Source organism: Miniopterus natalensis, chromosome 2 (assembly GCF_054644295.1).
Source record: "Miniopterus natalensis isolate mMinNat1 chromosome 2, mMinNat1.hap1, whole genome shotgun sequence".
Taxonomy (NCBI): Eukaryota; Metazoa; Chordata; class Mammalia; order Chiroptera; family Miniopteridae; genus Miniopterus; species Miniopterus natalensis.
In genome coordinates, this window is record NC_142082.1 from 168,920,709 (window position 1) to 168,941,093 (window position 20,385).

Sequence of the window (20,385 nt, forward strand, 5' to 3'; positions counted from 1 at the left end):
ACCTTCTCCTTAGAACTACCATAAAAGCCACCCAGCTCTGATGACTCAGCCTCTCTGTCTCTCCATTCAAGTTTCACATTCCCTGGAGATCCACTGGGCTCACCTCAGCTTTAGGTCTTCCCTATCAATCAGCTACGGTCTGGAGGGAAGGTCACGAAGCACAGACATGACCCTCAGCAAGGGGGGCCTTAAACCAGCAGCCACCCCAACAGAGGTCTACACTTCAATTACAACTGATAAATGACAAATTAAGGGCAAAAAGACACAAAAGACATTGTTTAATCAAATAATTTTAATTAAGTTAACAGTAAGCAGTAAAAGTGCAATTACATGAAAAGCCCCATATTTTACATGTTTAAATTGTTCTTCATTGTCTTCACTTGTAAGGTGTTGAAGGTGGGACCCACTCCTGAATCTTCTTTCTAGTGGTGGAGTAAGGTACATATTGCTGTGGAGTGCCACTCACATTGAATTTATGGTTTGTCCAAATGAATTTACGAGCAGTAGGTGGTTTTGTTGTTGGAGGATCATCAGTCATACAGTGAAGCCAACGGTGCCTTAAAGAGGGGAGAGAAGACAGTTATGAAGAGGAGAGCAGGGTGGTGGGAGGACGGTTAAGAGGGCAGCTCTGGGGCTATTCTCTGCTTGAGCTCAAATCTTAGCTCCTTCACTAACTAGCTGAGCTCTTCTATGCCTCAGTTTTCTCATCGGAACATCTTACTTCCCAAGGTCAGTATAAGGATTAAATGAGATAATACACATAAAGCACCTAGAAAAATTCCTGTGCATAGCAGGTACCCAACAAATGCTATTGCTATTATCCTTACTGTATTTCATCAAATCTAGGACACCATCAATTTTAAGACACGCCCTTATTTTATGTATCTCTAAGAAAGGAAAATGCTGCCAATTAAATTATGCCACTATTGACAGAATATGTATCCTAACTCTAGGTGTAAAAATACATTATAGCCCGGCCGGGCGTGGCTCAGCGGTTGAGCGTCAACCTAGGATCCAGGCGATCAGGGTTTGATTCCCGGTCAGGGCACATGCCCGGGTTGCGGGCTTGATCAGTGACTCTCTCATCATTGATGTTTCTATCTCTCTCTCTCCCTCTCCTTTCCTCCCTCTGAAATCAATAAAGATATATTTTAAAAAAAAACCAAAACATTATAAAATTGGTGAGCTACAGTATTACTATGAGGTGTTAGAAGCTGACTCTGGAGTTCCCATGTGCTCAGGTTGCTCTGGCTCATGAAGCTGTGCAGTTGGAAGCCCAATGCTGAGGAAGAGGAAGAGGGTCTCTATATGCATCTTCCCTTCGCTCATTCCATTCCAGCCCAATCGGCCATATTGCTGTCCTTTATACAAGCAAAATACCCCAAACACACAGGGCTTCTGCACCTGTGGTCCCTGCTGCCTGGAGCTCTTCACCCCCCAACCCCACTCCACGTATCCCTGCCGTCTTCAAACATCATTTCCTGGAAGAAGTCTTTACTAACCCCAGTATGAAACAGCCACCAACCCTCCCGCGCCCTTTACTCTGCATCCCTTTAGGAATGCTGGCTTCATATTACCTGCCTCGTGTTTACTGTTGCCCAAAATGCGTAACATATTTGTTTTTCTGTCTCCCCAGGTGAGAGCAAGAACTTTGTTTTATTCACTGTTGTATCCCGTGCCTGCAATAGGTCTTTGCACCTGATGGTTGTGCAATGAAGTTATCTGAATGCATAAAGGTGATACTTTGTATTTGTTCTTCACTATTTTATGTGTAAAATAATGCCTAGCTCGCTAAAAATCAACCCTACCTCAAGCTTATTCATGAATCAAACCACAGGTAAGAGTCCACAGATTCAGAACTGCACAATACATGACACTCAGCAAAAGAGTCTGAGAAACAAACAGCTGAGCTCGTCCCACATCATATCTTCTTACAAAGACTCATCACAGGCCTTTAAACTTCCCTCACAGCTCTGTATCCTCAGTTGCCCTCAGGCACCTGCTGGAGTGATGTCTTCTAGGGCTGTGAGCTTCTTCTCTATGTGATGTCAGATCATAGGAAAGGGCTTGCCTGGCTGAACAGTACTTTTATCTTTTCAGATCTTTTACTATTTTATAATTTTTGTTTCATCTCACATAATTTAAATCAGTTCCTTCACTCACCCCCGACTCTCCCAAAGTACAGACCCTGAGCACTGATGTTAGGTGAGTGCCTAGAAGGAAAGATCTCAACATGAGCAAGGCAGCTCACCCGCCTTCTACACCTGCCAGGACCAATCCCATCCGAAAAACAGTCAACCGCACAAACTGAAACTGGGACACTTCGCCTCCTGAAACCAATTCCACTTTGAAACCTTGGTCTTAAGGAGTGCCCCTGACATACAGCATGCCCCTCTGGAGGAGGCAGACAGCTCTACATCTAAAATCACAGTTCCTCAGACCTTAACAAAACCATAGGTTATTATTTCCCATTAAAAAGAGCAAAAATTCAGCCTAGAATGTAGCATCAGTGCCGCTGTTAAGAGCCAATGAGTTTTAGTTTTAAAGACATAATCCAATACCAGGGTTTTCAAACCACATCAATGACATGGGTCAATGCTCCTAATTGGTCCAAGCAGTAGACCAGAGGTTTAAAACTGGTTGTAGGTGAAGTCTCATAAACATGTTTGCTTAGCTCACACAATATTAAAAACAAAGACTAAAACAAAAACAAAACTATTCTGTCCAATCGAGTAGCCCATTTAATTTAAATAAAATTAAAAATTCATTTCCTTAGTCACATTAGCCACCTTTCAAAGGGCCACAGGTGGCTAGTGGCTACCCTACTGAACAGATATAGAACATTCCATCATGTATTGGATAGTGCTGTATTTAAGCTGATAAATATTTTAAATTAACATATAAAAAAACAAAAAAAATCTCACCATAAAATACAGATTTCCATTTTTTCTTGAAAAATCCTATCTGGAAACCCCTGGCCAAATTCTCACCTGATAGAACTGAGGAAAGATGAATAGGGCTGCTGCCCTCTTTGATGAAGTGTGTGCTTTTCAGTTCATTATAGTCCCCACTATTCCCTATTGTCTCATACCTCACTCACTTAGGTTACATGCCTGGATTTCTAATTGAGCCTTTACAATGGAGGTGAATATTCTGAGATTATCCCAGTTGCTACTCACTAGAGCCAAAAACTATTTCTGATGATCAAGCTCAACTAAAATAAAATATCAGTTAACCTGATATTTACTAGTTTTTTGGTGACATTTTCTGGACTAACTAAAAAGAATCTCCAGTTTATTGTATATCAACCAAATGGTACTATTTCAGCAACCTATGGGATAGAAATCAGTACTTTGTTTTGGAATATTTAATATAAAATTTGGTAATTTAAGTAAGAGCATTTAGAATTTCATTTCAAAATGGTTATATTATAAAATCATAGTTTTTAAAGATCTAAGGAACTTGGGAGTTCTCATTTTACAGGTGAGAAAACTAAGCCCCAGAGAGGTTAATGAACTTGCTTAAGGTCAAACTGCCAAGTAAGATCAGAGGCAGAATTTTTTTTACCTTTCCCTTCACCCACAGGCAGGTGATACTGTGGAATATTGTTTTTCCCCCCAAAGACAGCCACACTACTATATATCCCAACATATACTGTGATGTTGTCACAGCTCCATCAAGAGATAGAGTCTATATTCTTTCCCTTTAAACTTGGGCAGAATTTTCTAATTGTCTCCACCAATGAAATATAAAATTGGTAATGGGTGATTTCCAAGACTAAGTCAGACAAGGCAATATGGTTTCTGTCTGTCTGTTTCTCTTTCAGAGTATTTGCCTGAGGAAACCCCAGCTATGTCCCCAGCTGAGAGCCAACATCAACTTCCAGATACTGAGTGAACAAGTCTTCAGATGATTCCAGTATCCAGCCTTTGAATCTTGCACCTGAGGCCTGATAGACTGGAGCACAGATAAGCCATCCAGTCTGTGTCTGGTCTAAACTCCTGATCCACAAAAACTATGAAATACATAGCTGAGACAGATGCTTTCAGAATACCACTGACTGCCTTATAAATAAATAAGCTATTCAATAAATATTTGTGTAATAAAACAAACATTGCCAAGCCAAAAAATAAAAAAAAAATAGAATGTTGATTTAGCTTACCATTCAGGGGGCACCATGCTTCCATCCACATCCCAGTATGTGTTTTTGCCATTCATTTCAGTAGTATATATAACCCATCGGTGACGGCCTGAGTGGAAAAATCAACATTTAGAAAGATGTGAGAAAATAAACACAACCTCAAAAAAGTAATAATTGCATAATATCAAAAAAATAACCTTTTAATTAAGATAAGACTTTTATGTGCTCTTACATAAGAGAAATGGTAGAGAAATAGCACCCTGGGTGTAATAGTGAAAGCAAGCTCCAGAAAGTGTCTGACAAGCTTTTATCAACAGCCTGGTAGCTGCCACAGCAAAATCCCTGTACAGGGACTAAAACCTACTCTGTGGAAAACCCTTGCTTCCACACATGCCAAGAAATCAGTGGAGTCAGTAGGGGACTGTGTTCCCAGCTGGTGAGGGTATTTAGGAGAAAGTGCTCCTCCTACGAATGGGGCAGGAGAAATGTACTCAAAGCAATCATACTTGTATTATATGTTTCCATATAAATATTTTTAAGTGACCATGAGAGATCCTTTCAGAAATTGATTATACATAAGCAAACTGTGTAAATGATGGTTAGATAAGTAGGACAGTTCACGTCATCAAAATAATATGGCTACATTCTTTAACACATTTCTATGGAGTAGCTGAAGGCATAACCACAATTTACAAGACTGTTTCTATTGGGTCCTTAAGGTGGGGAAAGACCTGGATTCCAATCAAGACTTTGTCACTTATTACCAGTGAATATTAGGCTAATTTTATAAGCCTCAGTCAGTTTCTTTGTGTGTTAAAAGTAGATAATTATACCTACATCTTAAGGTTGCTATGAAAATTAAATATCACACAAATACACCTATTTCAGCATCAAACATGTCAATGCATAATAAATATTAATTCCTTCTACCACTTCCTCACTGCCCAACCCCACAAATAGGAAATACTGAACTCATCTCTATAATAGATTTTAAACCAATAAGCAAAAGATAATCTTCATTTACTTTAGAGAGTTTTCGTAGGTAAACATATAATCAACAAATATCAACTAATGCAATTTAAACATGACCATATCTATTTAAAGAAATACAGTTTTCAATCAGGATTTGCTTCTTCTATTAGAGAGATCAATTTTGAGAATAAGTAACTAATAATCCAAGGAGGCAGATGGAAGAAACCTTGGGTAAGGCTTCATAAGTTAGGCCATGATGATAGAACTGGCCTTAAAAATTCCGCAATAAATATATCAAAATTTTAAATGTGTATACTCAGACTCAGCAATTCCACTTCCAGAAATTTATTATTAGAATATTTAAACAAGTAGTTACAATCAGGTCCACTGAAGCATCGCTTCTAGTAAAAAAAAAAAAAAAAGTTGAAGGCAATCTAAATGTCTATCAATAGTAAAGTGTTTGAAAAAATAATGGTTCTTCATACAGTGGAATACTGTGTTGCTATTAAAAAGAATGCTATGGGGAAAAATTTTTAAATAAAAAACCACTAATACCCAAACAAAAAAGAATGCTGTAGGTACATCCAACTAAGCAATATGGAAAAATTGCCCATGGTTTTAATGTAAAAATATTTCCATTTATAAACAAATGTGTAACATAATCCCATGAAATAAAAAATATATATGTAGGTTTACACATTCATTAAAGAAGCTCCTTGTATATTATGGAGAGTCAAGTCAAATCTTAAGCTCACTCCTGTTATTCATACCAAAAAAACACTGCACTCACCAAAAAACTGCTTGCTGTCTTCATAGTATTTGTTTCCATATTTGTCTTCCCCCACTAATGTACCAATTCTCACATCATTTGCCCTGTGAATATCCAAAAGAAAACCGATATTTTAGAACGATTCTTTGTTCAAAACACAAACGTAAATTAAGTGAGAATACTGACTTTAAGAAGCAAAGGCTGCTGCATCACTTAGAAAAATTAGGAGATGCCTGGGGATCGTCACAGTTGTAGATTTCTAGCCTTCATCTCAAAGCTCACACCAGGCACTGTTGAAGAGCCAGCTTTCAGGCCGAGTTCTAGGCCACCTGCTAATGTTGCCTCCAGTAGCACGGGAGAGCACGAGGAAAGATAAACTGATCCAACTGACATACTTAAATTACACTAAACATACAGATGCAAATTACTTGTATCCACAATCAGAGGCACTGGAGTTATTAGCAAAAACCTTCAGGAAAGCAGGAAGCCAAAGTATTTCGTCTTAAAATGATATGACTGCCCGGGCTTTCATCCGACTCTGGGTCTCCAATTGGCTTCCACAGATGCTGCTGCCAGTCGGACGTCATGACGAATAGAGACCATTACGGCCACCTCACCTCGTCCAACGCCTTCCCGGACAGAGGGGGAGACTGAAGGCCAATAAGGGGGGGAAAGACCGTTCCCAAGGTCACACAGTCAGTGGCAACGTTCATTACTCTCCGGGAAGCAGGGCAGGGGTGCGGCCCAGGTGCCCTCGCCTCCACGTCACAGCTCTGTCTCTATAGACGGCTTTGGTCCTGTCTCTGGGAGAGCCCCCCCTTCCTCCCGCCCCGAGAAGAAACTACGGCCCCGGGTTAAAAAGGCAGAGATTGTCCGGCTGTCCTTGACCAGAGCTGCGGTTGCTCCAAGGTGACCCAAACCCGCGCCCCTTCCCAAGAACCCAGCCAGCGCAAGTCCAGCCCCGAGGCCAGGCGCCTGGCTCCGCCGCCTACCTCAAGAGCATTCGTAGATAGCCTCGGAGGCCGCCGTGGCCGCTGACCTGCTGCAGCCCGCGCTTCAAGACCTGCACATACTCCATCTTGCCCCGCGGGCCCCGGCCTTCCGGGTGCGCGGTTCAAAAGGCACCGGGGGGAAGCGAACGCTCAGTTGCAGGGAGCGTACGGCCCAAGGTTCCCACCTGTCCTGCGCGTGCGCAGAGCTGGAGCGCCCCCGTGCGGCCACTTCCCTGTTTCCGAAGAAGGCGCCCTTAGGTTTCCTTGGGAAGCACCGGCGCGCCGGGTGGTGGAAACTCACCTGGCCTGGGCTTCCCCGGGGGGAGGTTCCTCCCTGGGGGACCCCAGTTTCCTCATCTCAAATGTCTGATTCGGACCGCTTCGGAATCTTTTCCAGCGCGTGATTCTTTAGAACAAGATCCCAGGAAGGAATTCAGTATCGCGCACGATACCGAGTCCCTGTTGCAGCGTCGTGTAGGGACAGCGAGGAGGAATAGAAAAGCACGGGATCAAGCGTCTGCCCTCAAGGACTTGGTGACTTAGTTGCAAGGTTAAAATTGAAAATTCAAATATTTAAAATTATTAGAAAAGTAATTTGTGCGTTATATATAGGGTGTCCCCTCAAAATGTAGACACATACATTTTTTTGATAGCTCAATTGATGTTTATTTTCAGATTTAACCCATTGAAATTAATATTCAAATTGTGAATACCTTCCGGACACCCTGTATATATATCGCCGCACAGGAACAGAAGAGCAACGCAATCGCAAACGAAGTGCCTAAACCCGCTCCGCTCCCCCGGAGTTCCCAAGAGTGGGGCAGGGCGGTCTGAGCAGGTCGCCTCCCAGGTTCTCCTTGCTTGAGGGCGCTGTAACCCAGCGCGGCTCAGGCCCTGGCCCTCGGGGGTCCTGCTAGCCAGAGATCTTCAGATTGCCCAGGTAGGAGCCCTGGAGCCTCAGCAGGCCTGGGGCAGCCTTGTAGAGCTCCGCGGGCAGCAGCATCTCGTCATGAAGGATGTCAGTGAAGAAGCTGTCCTGGACGTAGGCCGTCCCCACCTCTGTGGATGCTGTAAGCCACTGGGCCTTTGCTGGCAGGGACACCACCAGCCACCCCCAAGCCTCCCATCCCATAATGCCCCATCCTGCACATTGGCCTGCTGCGCATATTTAAAATTTTAAATAATAAAGGATATTAAATGAACAGTGTTTCTAATTTTCCAGTGGCTATTTTAAATAATATGCTTTAAAACCTATATATTCCTTAATTCATCAATTTGGAACATTCTGTCTTGAATCTCAATTATTTGAGATGAGAAATTTAGCACCTCACTTCCTTCACCTCTTCCTATCCTTTGCTCTTCAGACTCTAGTCAACGTATCATTTCTTTCAAAATATCAAGGTTTGTAAGATTTACACTTGAATTGTAGCTGCAAGCTTTCATCATTGTCTGAGTTTAAAAACTGAAACACAGTATTTCCTGAAAGAATTAAGTAATATTGAGACTAGACACAGGGAAGGGATTTAATTTTATGCTATTAAATCTTTGGCCCCAAAGGAAAAACTTGCAAATGTCAGGGTCAAATTTTCTTAGACTCTTTATCAATTGCTCAAAATCATGTCACATTTGAATTTATGTTGAACTGTGACTTTCATGCACTTCGTTTTCCTATTTAAAAAAAAAATCCATCTGAAATATTTCTGTATCTTTTTTAAAAAATGTTATCTTTATTGATTTCAGAGAGAGGGAGAGAGTTGAAACATCAATGATCAGTCATTGGTCAGCTGCCTCCTGCACACCCCCGACTGGGGATCGAACCTGCAACCCAGGCATGTGCCCTGAAGGGGAATCGAACCCCCCTATTGCCTGGGTCCTAGGTCGGTGCTCAACCGCTGAGCCACGCCCAGCTGGGCTATACAGCTAACTCTTAAAAACATAACCATATTATCATTCTCACATTAAAAAGTTAGTAATTCCTTAATATTAAATATTCAAAGGAGGGTTCAAATTTCCCCGTCTCACATTTTTTAGTTTTTCCAACCATATTCTGTTTTCTTTTAGTCTATAGGTTTCTCCCATTCTCCACCCCCTGCTTTTTTTGTCCTTCCTTCCTTATTTATTTAAATCCTCACTAGAGGATATATTTCTATTGTTTTTCGGGGGGGAGACAGACGGACAGACACTGATGTGAGAGAGACACACCAATTGGTTGCCTCCTGCATGCTCCCAGACCAGAGCCAGGGATCGAGCCTGCAATGGAGGTGCGTGCCCTTGGCTGGAATCAAACCCAGGACCCTTCAGTCTATAGGCCAACACTCTAACCACTGAGCCAAACCAGCCAGGGCCTTCCAAACTATATGATGAATAAACTGGCAGTTTCTTCTGTAGTTTCCCCCAGTCTGGATTTTGTTGATTGTGTCCCTGTGTGTTTCTTGTTGTTCAATGTATTTTATAGGTGAAGATATCCTTCCATGAGGAAGCACATATGGTGTCTGCTTGTTTCACTTTTTGTGATTTTAGCAGCCACTGATGAGCAATGCCTAAGTAATAATTTCCTAACATCCTTAAAATTTTTTTCTTTGAAATTTTTAATCAAGATTGTTACAGAGTCACATGCAGTTGTAAGGTAATACAGAGAGATCCTATCCTGTTTATATTTTTCTTAGATTCTCTTAATGGTATAACATTTTGCAAACTATATGACAAGGATACTGACATTTATACAATCCACTGATCTTGTTCGTATGTCCCAATTTTACTTGTACTCGTTTGTATGTGTGGGTATTTAGTTCTATACAATTTTATCACATGTAAGTTCCTGTATGTCACCATAGTCAAGATACTGAACAGTTCAATCACAAAGATCTCTATTGCCTTTTTATAACCATAGACACTTCTCTCCCCACTACACCTTGCACCCCACCTGTGTTCTCTTCCTTAAACTCATAAAATATAAGACCTCCTGATTTGACTCTCTAATGTTATCTTATTTTCTATTTCTGTCGTATGTTATACTTTCAGGGAGAGTTCTTCAACAACTTTATCTTCCAACCCTTCTAATGAATTGCTTTGGCTATCATTTTTAATTTCCAGGGACTGTTCCTTGCTCCAAATTTCCCTTTTCAAAGCATCCTGTTCTCATTTAATGGATACAACACCTAGTTTCTTCCAAAATATTAATAAGGGTATTTTTCTGATTCCTGCATTATTACACCCTCTCCCCCCATGTGTGATCTCTTAGGTATTAGAGATTTTTCTCAAATATCTGGTGGTCCTGGCTCCACACTCATATTTAACAGTAGGCACTAAAAAGCTGAATGGAAACACCATGTATACACACATATGACGTGAAAGTTACTGAGCTTCACAGAAGTGATAAAGTGGCAATCAGGCTTCTTATCTAGACACAACCAAAAGTGAGTGTCTGGAGATCATTTCTCTGGAGGTGAAGAAAAAGTTCTAGCAGAGAAACCTATACCTTATGGCCAGCATTCTGGGAACACTGTTAAGGAGCCCACATTCAGAATGCAGATTTTTCACTTAATCCATATTTTCAACCCTTTATCTTAATCCAAGCTTTCTATCATCCTGGTATCCTGTAAATCCTATGATCTTCCAATTAGTTTTTTTAAAAGCATTCACCTCTGACGTCCTGCTTGAAAAGAAGGAAAAGCAGAAAGTGGTCACCTCACTTAAGTATCGAGAAAGATAGTTCAATGATTCTGTACACGGACTTGCAATCAATCCTTTCTTTTTTATGTCCCAAGTACCATCTCTGAATATGAGCACCTGGGTCCTCCAGATACTGAGCACCTTTTCTGGATACTGCAAGGTATTCCGGCTTCTTTCTCACTGCACTGCCCTTTGCAGTTACTCAGATTAGAGCTTCCTTGATTCTGGCTCTGCTAAATCAGTCTTTCTCTACTTGGATTTTGTTTTCCAAAAATTTATTGAACTCTCTTATCCTTTGATTTCTTCTCTTGTTTTGTCATTATGTGGTTATACTTTACTGTCCATTTACTGAGATTTCAGGAGAGGAAGAAAATGAATTAATAGTCAATCTGTAATATTTAGCTAGAAGTCGTCAAACTGAATTATAATAATTCTAAAATAATGGATATGGAAATGTTTTCCATAGTTTTCCCTTCCTGGAAGTACTTTAATAATAAATCTTACTAGAGATTTCTTAACAATGTGACAAACAAAAGGATAACTAGTCAACAAACAGAACTCTGAAATCAAATATACTGTCAGGAAACAGAAATTTGTAATGCAGGTCACATTTTAATATAGTTCTAAAAACACTTCCAAATGTAACTACAAATTTATTCAGGAAAAATACCTGCAAGAAACATGTGTGTTAACTGACCACTAGTACATTATTTCTAAATCTCTGTCTTACTTCTTTGGGTTTATAAAGGCATGAACCTACCAGTTTTCCCATTTGTATGTTTTACAGTAAATGTAGTTTTCCCCAGCTGATATTATAAATGAACCTAATGACAAAAATCATGTTTTAAACAGGGAAAAGAGTTTTCCTAAATAAGTCATAAAAACTTTAAGTTGATACTTTTAAACTTTGATTTACTATAAAGTAGTAATTAGCAAAATGCACAGTCTCCCCCAAAATTCAGCTTTTCTATTGCAAAAATTTTTGTAAAAGATGTACTATACTATGAGTACACAATGAAATCTCCATTTGTGTGTGTGTTTTTAATAACAAAACAAGAAATAGACATACCAAAATAATTAATCATGAAATCAGAGCAAATAAATATTTTAACAGAATCAGGTTTGCAATGGAAAACATTACTGTGGAAGATATCCACGGAGTTTAAAATGCTTTTGTTGTAGCAATAACAAGGCTTTAGGCTGATAATCATACTAAAATAGCCCTCCCCTCTTTACACTGAAAAATCAGTGCATATTCCTTTATATATTAAAAAATTTTAATTTTAAAAAATTATCAACTGCTTTAAAATAACTGTTTCACTCACCTTGAAAACACAGATTGGCTATCACAAATCCATTATTTAACAAACTGTGTATTTCTAATGACCTAAAAGAAATTGGCTAACACCCATGGAAGGGTCAGGAAACTATATAATGCAGATCAGAAAAGAGGGAGAGGACAGATGCTTTTTGTGGAATGGAAGAGCAACACTTTTAAGATCTATTTTGCAATACTGAAACATTTTGGGCTCAACCAGTCTCTACTACTTTTAAAACACTTCAGTAAACCAAAAATATTAAAACATGAACCCCATCTTATACTCAAAAACAATTTTCTACTACATACATAAATAAAAAGTGCTCGTAACTAATAATATACACCACTAAAAAAGTCAAATCTTAAGATCACAAATGACCTGTCTCATTGCCAGCAATGAGAGTGGTATATGCTATGGGTGCCATAATATTCACAAAAGACAAAATATATATATATATATATTTTTTCAATTATTATTTCCTCTGGTTCTAATGTTATCATTACACCATTGAGCATAAAATAATCTTTTGACAAAGTAATTAAAACAGATTATATTATTGGAGAGTATACAAGGATATCCTCAGAGATTTCTGACAAGTGTTTGTACTAGTTCATAACGAAGTTAAACATGAATAGAACACAATTCTGAAAAAAAGACTAATTTATTTGTTTCACCAAATAAAGTAAGATATAACGAGAGGTCTTAGTTTAGATAGTTAAAAGGTGACGGCTTTACGCATCATCTTAACCAAGATTAAATTCATGGTATTTCTTATTCACTTAAATAAGACAGGAAGAAAAATTCTAATTCCTGCTATCTGCCCAGTCACTTTGAAAATTCTTCTTAAGAAAGTCAAAATAAAAATATCTTGGTTTTTGGTTATTTTTTAAAGTCAAAACTTCCAGGTGCCCTGAAAACAATGAGTTCAATTTGGTGTCTTGTGTTCTGAGAAAGAACAGTAAGTTTACATTGAGCTCTCAGCTTTCAAATGCTGTGACCAATTATTTGTGAGTTATAATCTGCAGGTTCCATTTTTAAAATATGTGGGATAACACTGTCAATCCGTACATTGCCAATGAGACCTTTGAAAAACAGTTCTTCAGTGATGGTTGCATTCATCAATCTCAAAGCTGGCAATCTGAGTAGTAGTCTGGACAACCTAAAAAAAAGGGGGTGGAGGGCAAAGTTATAAATCAAAGACAGATTTAGTAGAACAGTATGAATAATTTCTGCATGTATATTGTTTGTGGCCTAATTTAATAAAGATCTAATTTTCAAAATTTTAAATAAAAACCTTCATATTCAAGCCATAGAATGTATGGCAATCGACTGGATGTAAGTGCAGTCTGAAAGACTTTATAGTAAAGTCTTGCTCTTAACTACTATGCTATTAAACCATGGTTCAAGCTATATACTTAAGAATGGGTTAGGAGCTCATGTGAGGTTGTAAGAACAGCAATATTTTGTGTTATCAGGGCACACAAGGCTCAATGATACTTTCCTTGATTTTGTTTTACAAAAAACTACCAGGAATGGTAAAATAGGCAATAGTTGTTATTACTGGGAAAAGCAGACTGTGGAATCAAGATCACTGGATTCAAATCTTGATTCAGTTGTCCCCTAGCTATGTGAATGTGTAAGTCACTTACTCCCTGCCTCTCTCAGTGCTTTTGTGAAAAGTAATCAAATGATCTGTCAGTTTCTGTGTAGTGAGGTTCTTAAATTTTGGCAGGATGTCTTGTGTGAAAGCACATTATACACTGAAAACTGCTATCTAAAGATAAATTATTATTTTTAAGTAACTAGGAATGTAAGAAATTGAGAAAGAAGTCCAGAGATCAGTCAAAGCACCTGGAACCTAATGAAATAGAAGTCAGCAAACAGCTGTGCATCTAAAGGAGATAAAATTTAAGTACTGTATTTATTTTATAATGTGGCATAAAACAACTTTAGAAACTTAAAAAAAAACAACTGAAAAACAATCATGACAAAACCAACAACAAAAGAACCACCTTTCCAAAAAGCTCGTGGTAATGTTTATCCTTCCTCTAGTCTAAGGTCTTGTACTCCAATGCTTGAGACCAAATGAAACCAGCAGCCCCAGGATTAAGTGATCTTCCTATAGCCATGTATTCTACTCCTCAAATTACTCAGTTCCTTTTGTTCCCACCAGCTGAGTTGCATCCACAGAACTGGTAGGAAGTAGGATAAGAAAACTGGTTACATAAACTAAGACTGATTTTCACGATGGAACTGGCTTATAAATGTATTACTTACTGTGTAAAACATTATTATATATGGAATGTTCTTTACTAGCTTGAAGTATGTTACATAAATGTTAGTAAACACATTTATATAGCCCTGTGATGAAACAGACACTATTCTAAGCTCTTTACATATACTAACTTATTTGACTGTTAAACAAATTATAAAATGTGGACACTATTATTATCTCCATTTTACAGGTAAAGAAACTAAAACAGAGAAGTTAAAATATTTGCCCAGTGTCATACAGCTAATAAGGTTAAGGTCAGGAGTCAAACCTAGGTACTCTGGCTCTAATAGCCATGAGTTTAACTACTCTACAATACTGTCCCTCTTCAAAAACTGAACTGATCTTGCAAAAATTTTTTTCAAAGGACACTGACAAGAAATACATTAGAAGAAATAACATAAACCAAATTTCAAAGTTAATTAATATAAAGAGTTTGGGCACTATTGCCAGACTACCTGGGTTCTGTCAGGCTCTGCCATTTATTGTGTGACCTTGAGCAAGTTACTTAATCTCTGTGTGCCAAAGTTGCCCCCATATAAAATGTAAGAACTAGATGAAATACTACATTAAAGCAATTGCAATAATGCATACTACTTTTAATAACAGTAGCTGTTTCAAAGGTAAAGGCTGACTAGAACATTTTAATTACTTTTGGCATGGAAAAATAACTAACAGAGTCACATAAAAGTTTAAGATGAATTTAGTTAAATAGCATTTAACTTTTAGATACCTGTAGGTGTCATTTGGATATGTTCTGGTTATATAATCTTGAAATTCCACATAAGCCTTTTCCTGAAATTTCTCAATCTGTTCCATGTTTTCTAGACCTGGATGATCTGAAACATGAAAGAATATATTGTTACCCTACTTCGGAATGTTCTTTTAAGAAGCCACGTAGAGTGGAGATGGAAGGGGATGAGAACAGTTCAGTCAAAAATGAAGCCTCATCATATATGTGGCTCTTTCCATAACTATTACTAAATACCAGGCACTGTACTTGAAACCCTTAAAACTATTTTATCTCATATACATGTTCTAGTATCTATAAAAAATGAGACAAATGAGTTCTACTAAAATAGATGGTATTTTAATTTATCCCAAAAGTGGCAGAAGGAATTTTGCTCATTTTGCTTTGAACAGGAATGAAAAAGGAAAATGACTTAGCTTAGTTAAAAAGACATTTTTAATCCAATGAAATATTTGCAGATTATGTTCTATATTATATTATTTATTTAAAAAGAATCTCACTGTTGACAGGTAAAAAGGTACTATGAATATCATCTCTATTAGAAAAATTGTAACATAGAAATACAAAATAATCTATAAACATTTCAATGTTCACTATAAAATTTCACAAAAATGGAATTATTGAAAGAGCTTCATAAAAATTATATTTAAGGAATATTAAAAATATGGAAAGCTCTGTCTTGTCTGAAGACAATTTAAAACATAATGAATAGAAAATACCAGGAATACATAATAAAATTACATCATACCTCTAACTTCAATCTATGTTCTTTCAATTTTAAGGAAAACAGCAAATTGGTTGTAATAAAAATGGAGATACATGTTATGTGAAACATTATAAGAAACAGTACAAAAAAAGCTTTAATTATCTTACTGGTACCAATGGGGTAAGAAGCAGGTTTCCTAAGATAATTTTATTATGATACAGAGGAATAGAAATACATGCCAAAATGAAAAATACAGAGCCTAAGAGAACAATCAATAATTGATTATTGAGCTTACTGGCACTTTACCAAATGTGAAACCTAGAAACTGGTAGGAAAATAAAAGACCCATTTTCTATTTGTTGGTAACTCTAATAAGATGCTTGGAAATTTACCTCATTAATACAACACTCATTTCTCATTTTGCCTTTTAATGATACCCAGCAAAGTATATGTAAGAATTGAAATGTTGATGTGACAACAGAGCTAAAGGTCGATGACGTCACTTCACTGATTTCTACTTTCCTTTTCATACCCAGATAAGGGTCTAACATTCATAAAAGTCACCAATTTAAAGTGCTTAATTCAACTGTTTTAGATTATTCACAGAATTGTGCAAGCGTCATCATCTAATTTTAGAATATGTATGTCACTCCAAAAGAACTAGATCCATTTGCAGCCCCTCCCAATTCTTCCCTCTCCTTAGTCCCTGGTAATTATGAAACCTACTTTATGTCTATAAAATTAGTCTATCCTAGACATCCCATGTAAATGCAATCATGTAATATGTGGTCTTCTGTGATTGGCTTCTTTCACTTAGCATAATGTTTTCAAGGTTCATCCATGTTGTAGCATGTGTCAGAACTTAATTTTATAGCTGAATGATAGTCATGGTATGCATATATTACATTTTGTTTATTTATTCATTTGTTGATGAACACTTACTTCTACTTTAACTGCATCATTTTATATTCCCACCAGCAGGATAGAGGGTTCTAATTTCACCACAACCTCAAATGTTGTATTCTAAGTAAGAAGTCAATATTTATGTACCTGGACTGAAGAGTACTATTGCCTTCAGGTAGGCATATTCATATCCATCAATGCAGAGTTTAACCATGCTGTTGCAAAACTCCTGGAGTTTGAAGATGTGCTCCATCAATAATTTTCTTCTTTCTGTTGACATTTTATCTTTAATTAAAAACAAACAAGCAAACAAAAGCTTCTAGTTTTCTGATGAAATGTTATGACTATTTTTATGCAACATATTTCCTTCTAATTTTCAGCTTTAAATATAAACAATCTATGAATGTTTAAAATTCAGTGTCTCTGCAAGTATAGATGAAACTGATTAATGATCTCTGGACACTCTTCATTCAAGAAAAACCAAACAAACTGTTCGTATAAAAAACCCTTTAAGTATGCACAACCCAAGGACACGGACAATGGTGTGGAGAGGGAGTGGGGAGGGGCAGAATGGGTCGTTGGGGAGAAAAAGGGACATCTGTAATATTTTGAACAAAAATTTAAAAATAATAATAAATAAAATTTTAAAAAACCCTTTAAGAAGATAAGCTGTAAAGACAAACTGGCCAACCAAAGTTCAAAAGATTCAAATTTTGGTAATAGGATTTTATTTAAGCTTATATTGATTTTTAAAAAATGAGCAAAGTCATCTAGATTTTTAAAAGTTAACAACACTACTAAAATAAAAATATTTCGCAAAATACACTGCCAAAACCAAAGAAAAATTGAGTCAAATTTCTGTTATAAATATTTTAATTTTCTGTGTAGGGATATGTTTGAAACACATCTGACTAGTCAACTACAGCTTTAGTGAAGGTAGACTGTATAATGCATTACAAACTTATGAAAAATGAATCAAGATCAGTAGTCCACAAATAAAATGGGGATGTGGTGCTGCTTTCTAAGATCTACTGTTGATGAGATTTTAAGGTGATTTCTCCCCCATTAAATAGGAAGAGGAAGCATATAATTTAAAAATAAGAGCCCAGCCAGCATGGCTCAGTGGTTGAGCACAAACCTATGATCCAGGAGATCAAGGTTTGATTCCAGATCAGGGCACATGCCCAGGTTTCAGGCTGGATCCCCAGAAGGGGGCGTGCAGGAGGCAGCCAATCAACCACTCTCATCATTGATGTTTCAATCTCTCTCTTCCTCTCCCTTTCACTCTCAGACGTCAATAAAAACATTTAAAATAATAAAAAAATAAGAAATGGAATATGGTAAGGAAATAAAACATAATTCCCATTTATAAATTATTCCTAAACTCAAGCGGCAGTTTCTATTTGAGGATGGGACACATTTTTGGTCAGTCACATGGCATTCTGAAGTTAAATATTTACAAATCAGTGACTGCCTGTCTCCTTAAATGAATGAGAGTTGTAATTACCTTGGCATCAAGAAAAGGAAAAAAGAGAGTAAGGATTGTTCCATCACTCTTCAGGCCTTATTAAATAAGAGAATATAACCTGGTGAACTGACAAAAAAAATCTTGGAATTCAAAGGGTTACAAGGAAGAAAGGTAAAAAAATTAAAAAATTAAAAATAAATAAATAAAAATGAAGAAAGGTAGTTTAAAGACTGGTTGGGAGAATACATTTTAAAACATTTAATCACTTCTACATATGCTAACCCTGGATTCCTTGGTACCTATACCAAAGTACAAAAATTTACAAGGCCTGGTCAGAAATAGCCGGCCAGAGTTAAATATGCTTGTTTCAATTTTGTTGTAGTTTAAAATATTTTAAAATTAAAATATATTTTTTTCATGTGTCCAGAGCATGAACCAGGCATGGGGCACTGACCAAAAGCCAAGCTGGTACAAACAAGGAGTTACTTTGTCCCTGGCTGATGAGACAAGCGCCACCAAACCCGGTGCAACTCTACCCAGGTCAGGGATATAAAATTTTAAATATTCAAAAATATTTTTTCAGTGATCAATGAAATTATCAAAATGTAAAAATTATCTAAAGTAAAAAGGATACTGGTATCTAAGACATTATCATCAGATATGTAACTTTAATATTAACACTTTAAAAACTGACATCCCCTCATATCCTCAAAAAAGAAATAAATAAGGTGCTTTTTACCTTGTTGAAGGCTACTGTGAAGGCAATTGACAAATGTTGCTAATATAGTTGCCACATTCATTACTTGCCAGCACTGGGCAAGACCGAGAGTAAAAAGTTCATTCCAATAAGCTTTCACCAATGATATGCTGTTTTCTTGCCTATTAAGAACACACACACACACACACACACACAAATCAGATATTGTTAAAATATATTTTATAAACTTTGTAGCTGACTCATATATTTAAAAGTAAAAGACTCCGGAAGTACAATTACTCTAGAAAGATGAACTGGGCATGGACTTGATCAATTCTGTGTTCCATATACCTGACAGCTTGATGAGGAAGGATTAAAATTTAATTAGCTAGCTCATTAATCAGCCAGTTTCAAACTACAGAAGTTGGGGCTTTAATCCCACATTTCCTGGACACAGGTAGCATAAAGATTGTTTTAAAAAATTTAAAAGCAAAAGCATACATTTAAAAAACCTTTCTGAAGTTTTATTTTGCTTTAAATGCAGATAAATACTCTTTTTTCAAAAAATGGGCAATTAAAATTATTTGATGGTAGGTAAGCAACCAAATTCCTGGGAGAAAATGGTTTCTTTCTCAGGCTGTTTCACTATATAAAATGCAGAGACTCTATATATCTTATATATAGCTCAGTTATTATGACACACAAATGTAAGAAATATGTGAACAGGCCTTGACATAAAGTATAAAAGCCAGGTACTGTTCGAAGCACTGGAGAAATAGCAACAAACGAGATGGATTAAGTCTGCCTTCATTAAACAGAAGGGCAACATAAATCAATTTAAATATTTTATATAAATAACACACACACATATACATATGGCTATCCATACATTAAGTTAGTTTCAGGTAGTAGAATTTCAACATTACTATAAAGTAGGATGCTGCATTAGAAAATGGAGGTGGGGGGTTATGTTCAGGTAAGGTGGTTGGGGAAGGCCTTACTAAGGGCTGGCATTTGAGTCACTTGAGTAGAGAAAAACAGAAAAGAACTTGGAGGGGAAAAAAACAACCAAGGGGAATCATAATCTGGGAAGAAAGAACAAAGGCCAAACTTGAGGTGAAAACCAGCACATAGTAAGTACTCAATAAAAACTGTTGAGTGAATTAATAAATGCTATCCTCCTTTCTTGTTTTTTTTGTTTTTTTAATAATTTTTGAACATTTTATTTTAAACGACGGTCTTTTTATGAGTCAGCAGTTTATTAACTTTTTTCTTTTAATTAAATTTATTGGGGTGACATTGGTTAATAAAATTATATGTTTCAAGTGTATAATTCTGATACATCATCTGTATATTGCATTGTGTGCCCACCACCCAAAGTCCAGTCTCCTTCCATCACCATGTATCTGATCCCCTTCACCCTTTACTACCCATCCCCCTCCCCTCTGGTAACCACCATACTGCTGTCTGTGTCTATGAGTTTCAGTTTTATATCCCATCTGAGTGAAATCATATGGTTCTTGACTTTTTCTGTCTGAATTATTTTGCTTAGCATGGTATTTCTAAGATCCATCCATGTTGTGGCAAATGACAGTGTTTCATCTTTTCTTATGGCCGAGTAGTAGTGCACTGGATATATGTACCACATCTTCGTTATCCAGTCGTCTATCCAAGGACACTTCGGTTGCTAACATGTCTTGCCCATGGTGAATAGTGTTTCAGA

The 20,385-nt window shown here is 37.2% G+C and overlaps 2 protein-coding genes and 1 non-coding gene across 5 annotated transcripts in view; all 3 read right to left on the bottom strand.

The window, feature by feature from the left end:
- Positions 1-274: 274 nt before the first annotated feature.
- NDUFA12 (NADH:ubiquinone oxidoreductase subunit A12) lies at positions 275-6,960 on the bottom strand. Its single transcript, XM_016221896.2, has 4 exons — positions 6,875-6,960; positions 5,904-5,986; positions 4,163-4,250; positions 275-557 (listed from the first exon to the last, which is right to left on the bottom strand). The coding sequence occupies exons 1-4, from the start codon at positions 6,958-6,960 to the stop codon at positions 377-379; spliced, it is 438 nt and encodes a 145-aa protein (XP_016077382.1). The 3' UTR covers positions 275-376.
- Positions 6,961-12,507: 5,547 nt separating this feature from the next.
- Positions 12,508-20,385, bottom strand: part of NR2C1 (nuclear receptor subfamily 2 group C member 1) — a 41,391-nt gene continuing 33,513 nt past the window's right edge. For 2 of the 3 annotated variants that reach the window (XM_016221772.2, XM_016221773.2), the window contains exons 11-14: positions 18,705-18,844; positions 16,645-16,782; positions 14,871-14,976; positions 12,508-13,024 (exon numbers count right to left, since the gene is read on the bottom strand). In XM_016221772.2, coding sequence (XP_016077258.1) covers positions 12,850-13,024; positions 14,871-14,976; positions 16,645-16,782; positions 18,705-18,844 — 559 coding nt within the window. In that variant the 3' untranslated portion in view covers positions 12,508-12,849. The remainder of the gene's footprint in view (positions 13,025-14,870; positions 14,977-16,644; positions 16,783-18,704; positions 18,845-20,385) is intronic. The other variant, XM_016221774.2, reaches the window with a different exon arrangement.
- On the bottom strand, positions 18,381-18,515 carry LOC148093923 (small nucleolar RNA SNORA48). Its single transcript, XR_015714153.1, has one exon. It is a non-coding gene; the product is annotated as a small nucleolar RNA SNORA48 (small nucleolar RNA).

Coding starts and splice junctions, on each gene's coding strand:
- NDUFA12 (XM_016221896.2), bottom strand. CDS start 6,960: ATGGAGTATGTGCAGGTCTTGAAGCGCGGGCTGCAGCAGGTCAGCGGC. Junction 5,987..6,874: donor TATCTACGAATGCTCTTGAG/GTAGGCGGCGGA, acceptor GGATATTCACAG/GGCAAATGATGTGAGAATTG. Junction 558..4,162: donor AGCATGGTGCCCCCTGAATG/GTAAGCTAAATC, acceptor CCCCTCTTTAAG/GCACCGTTGGCTTCACTGTA.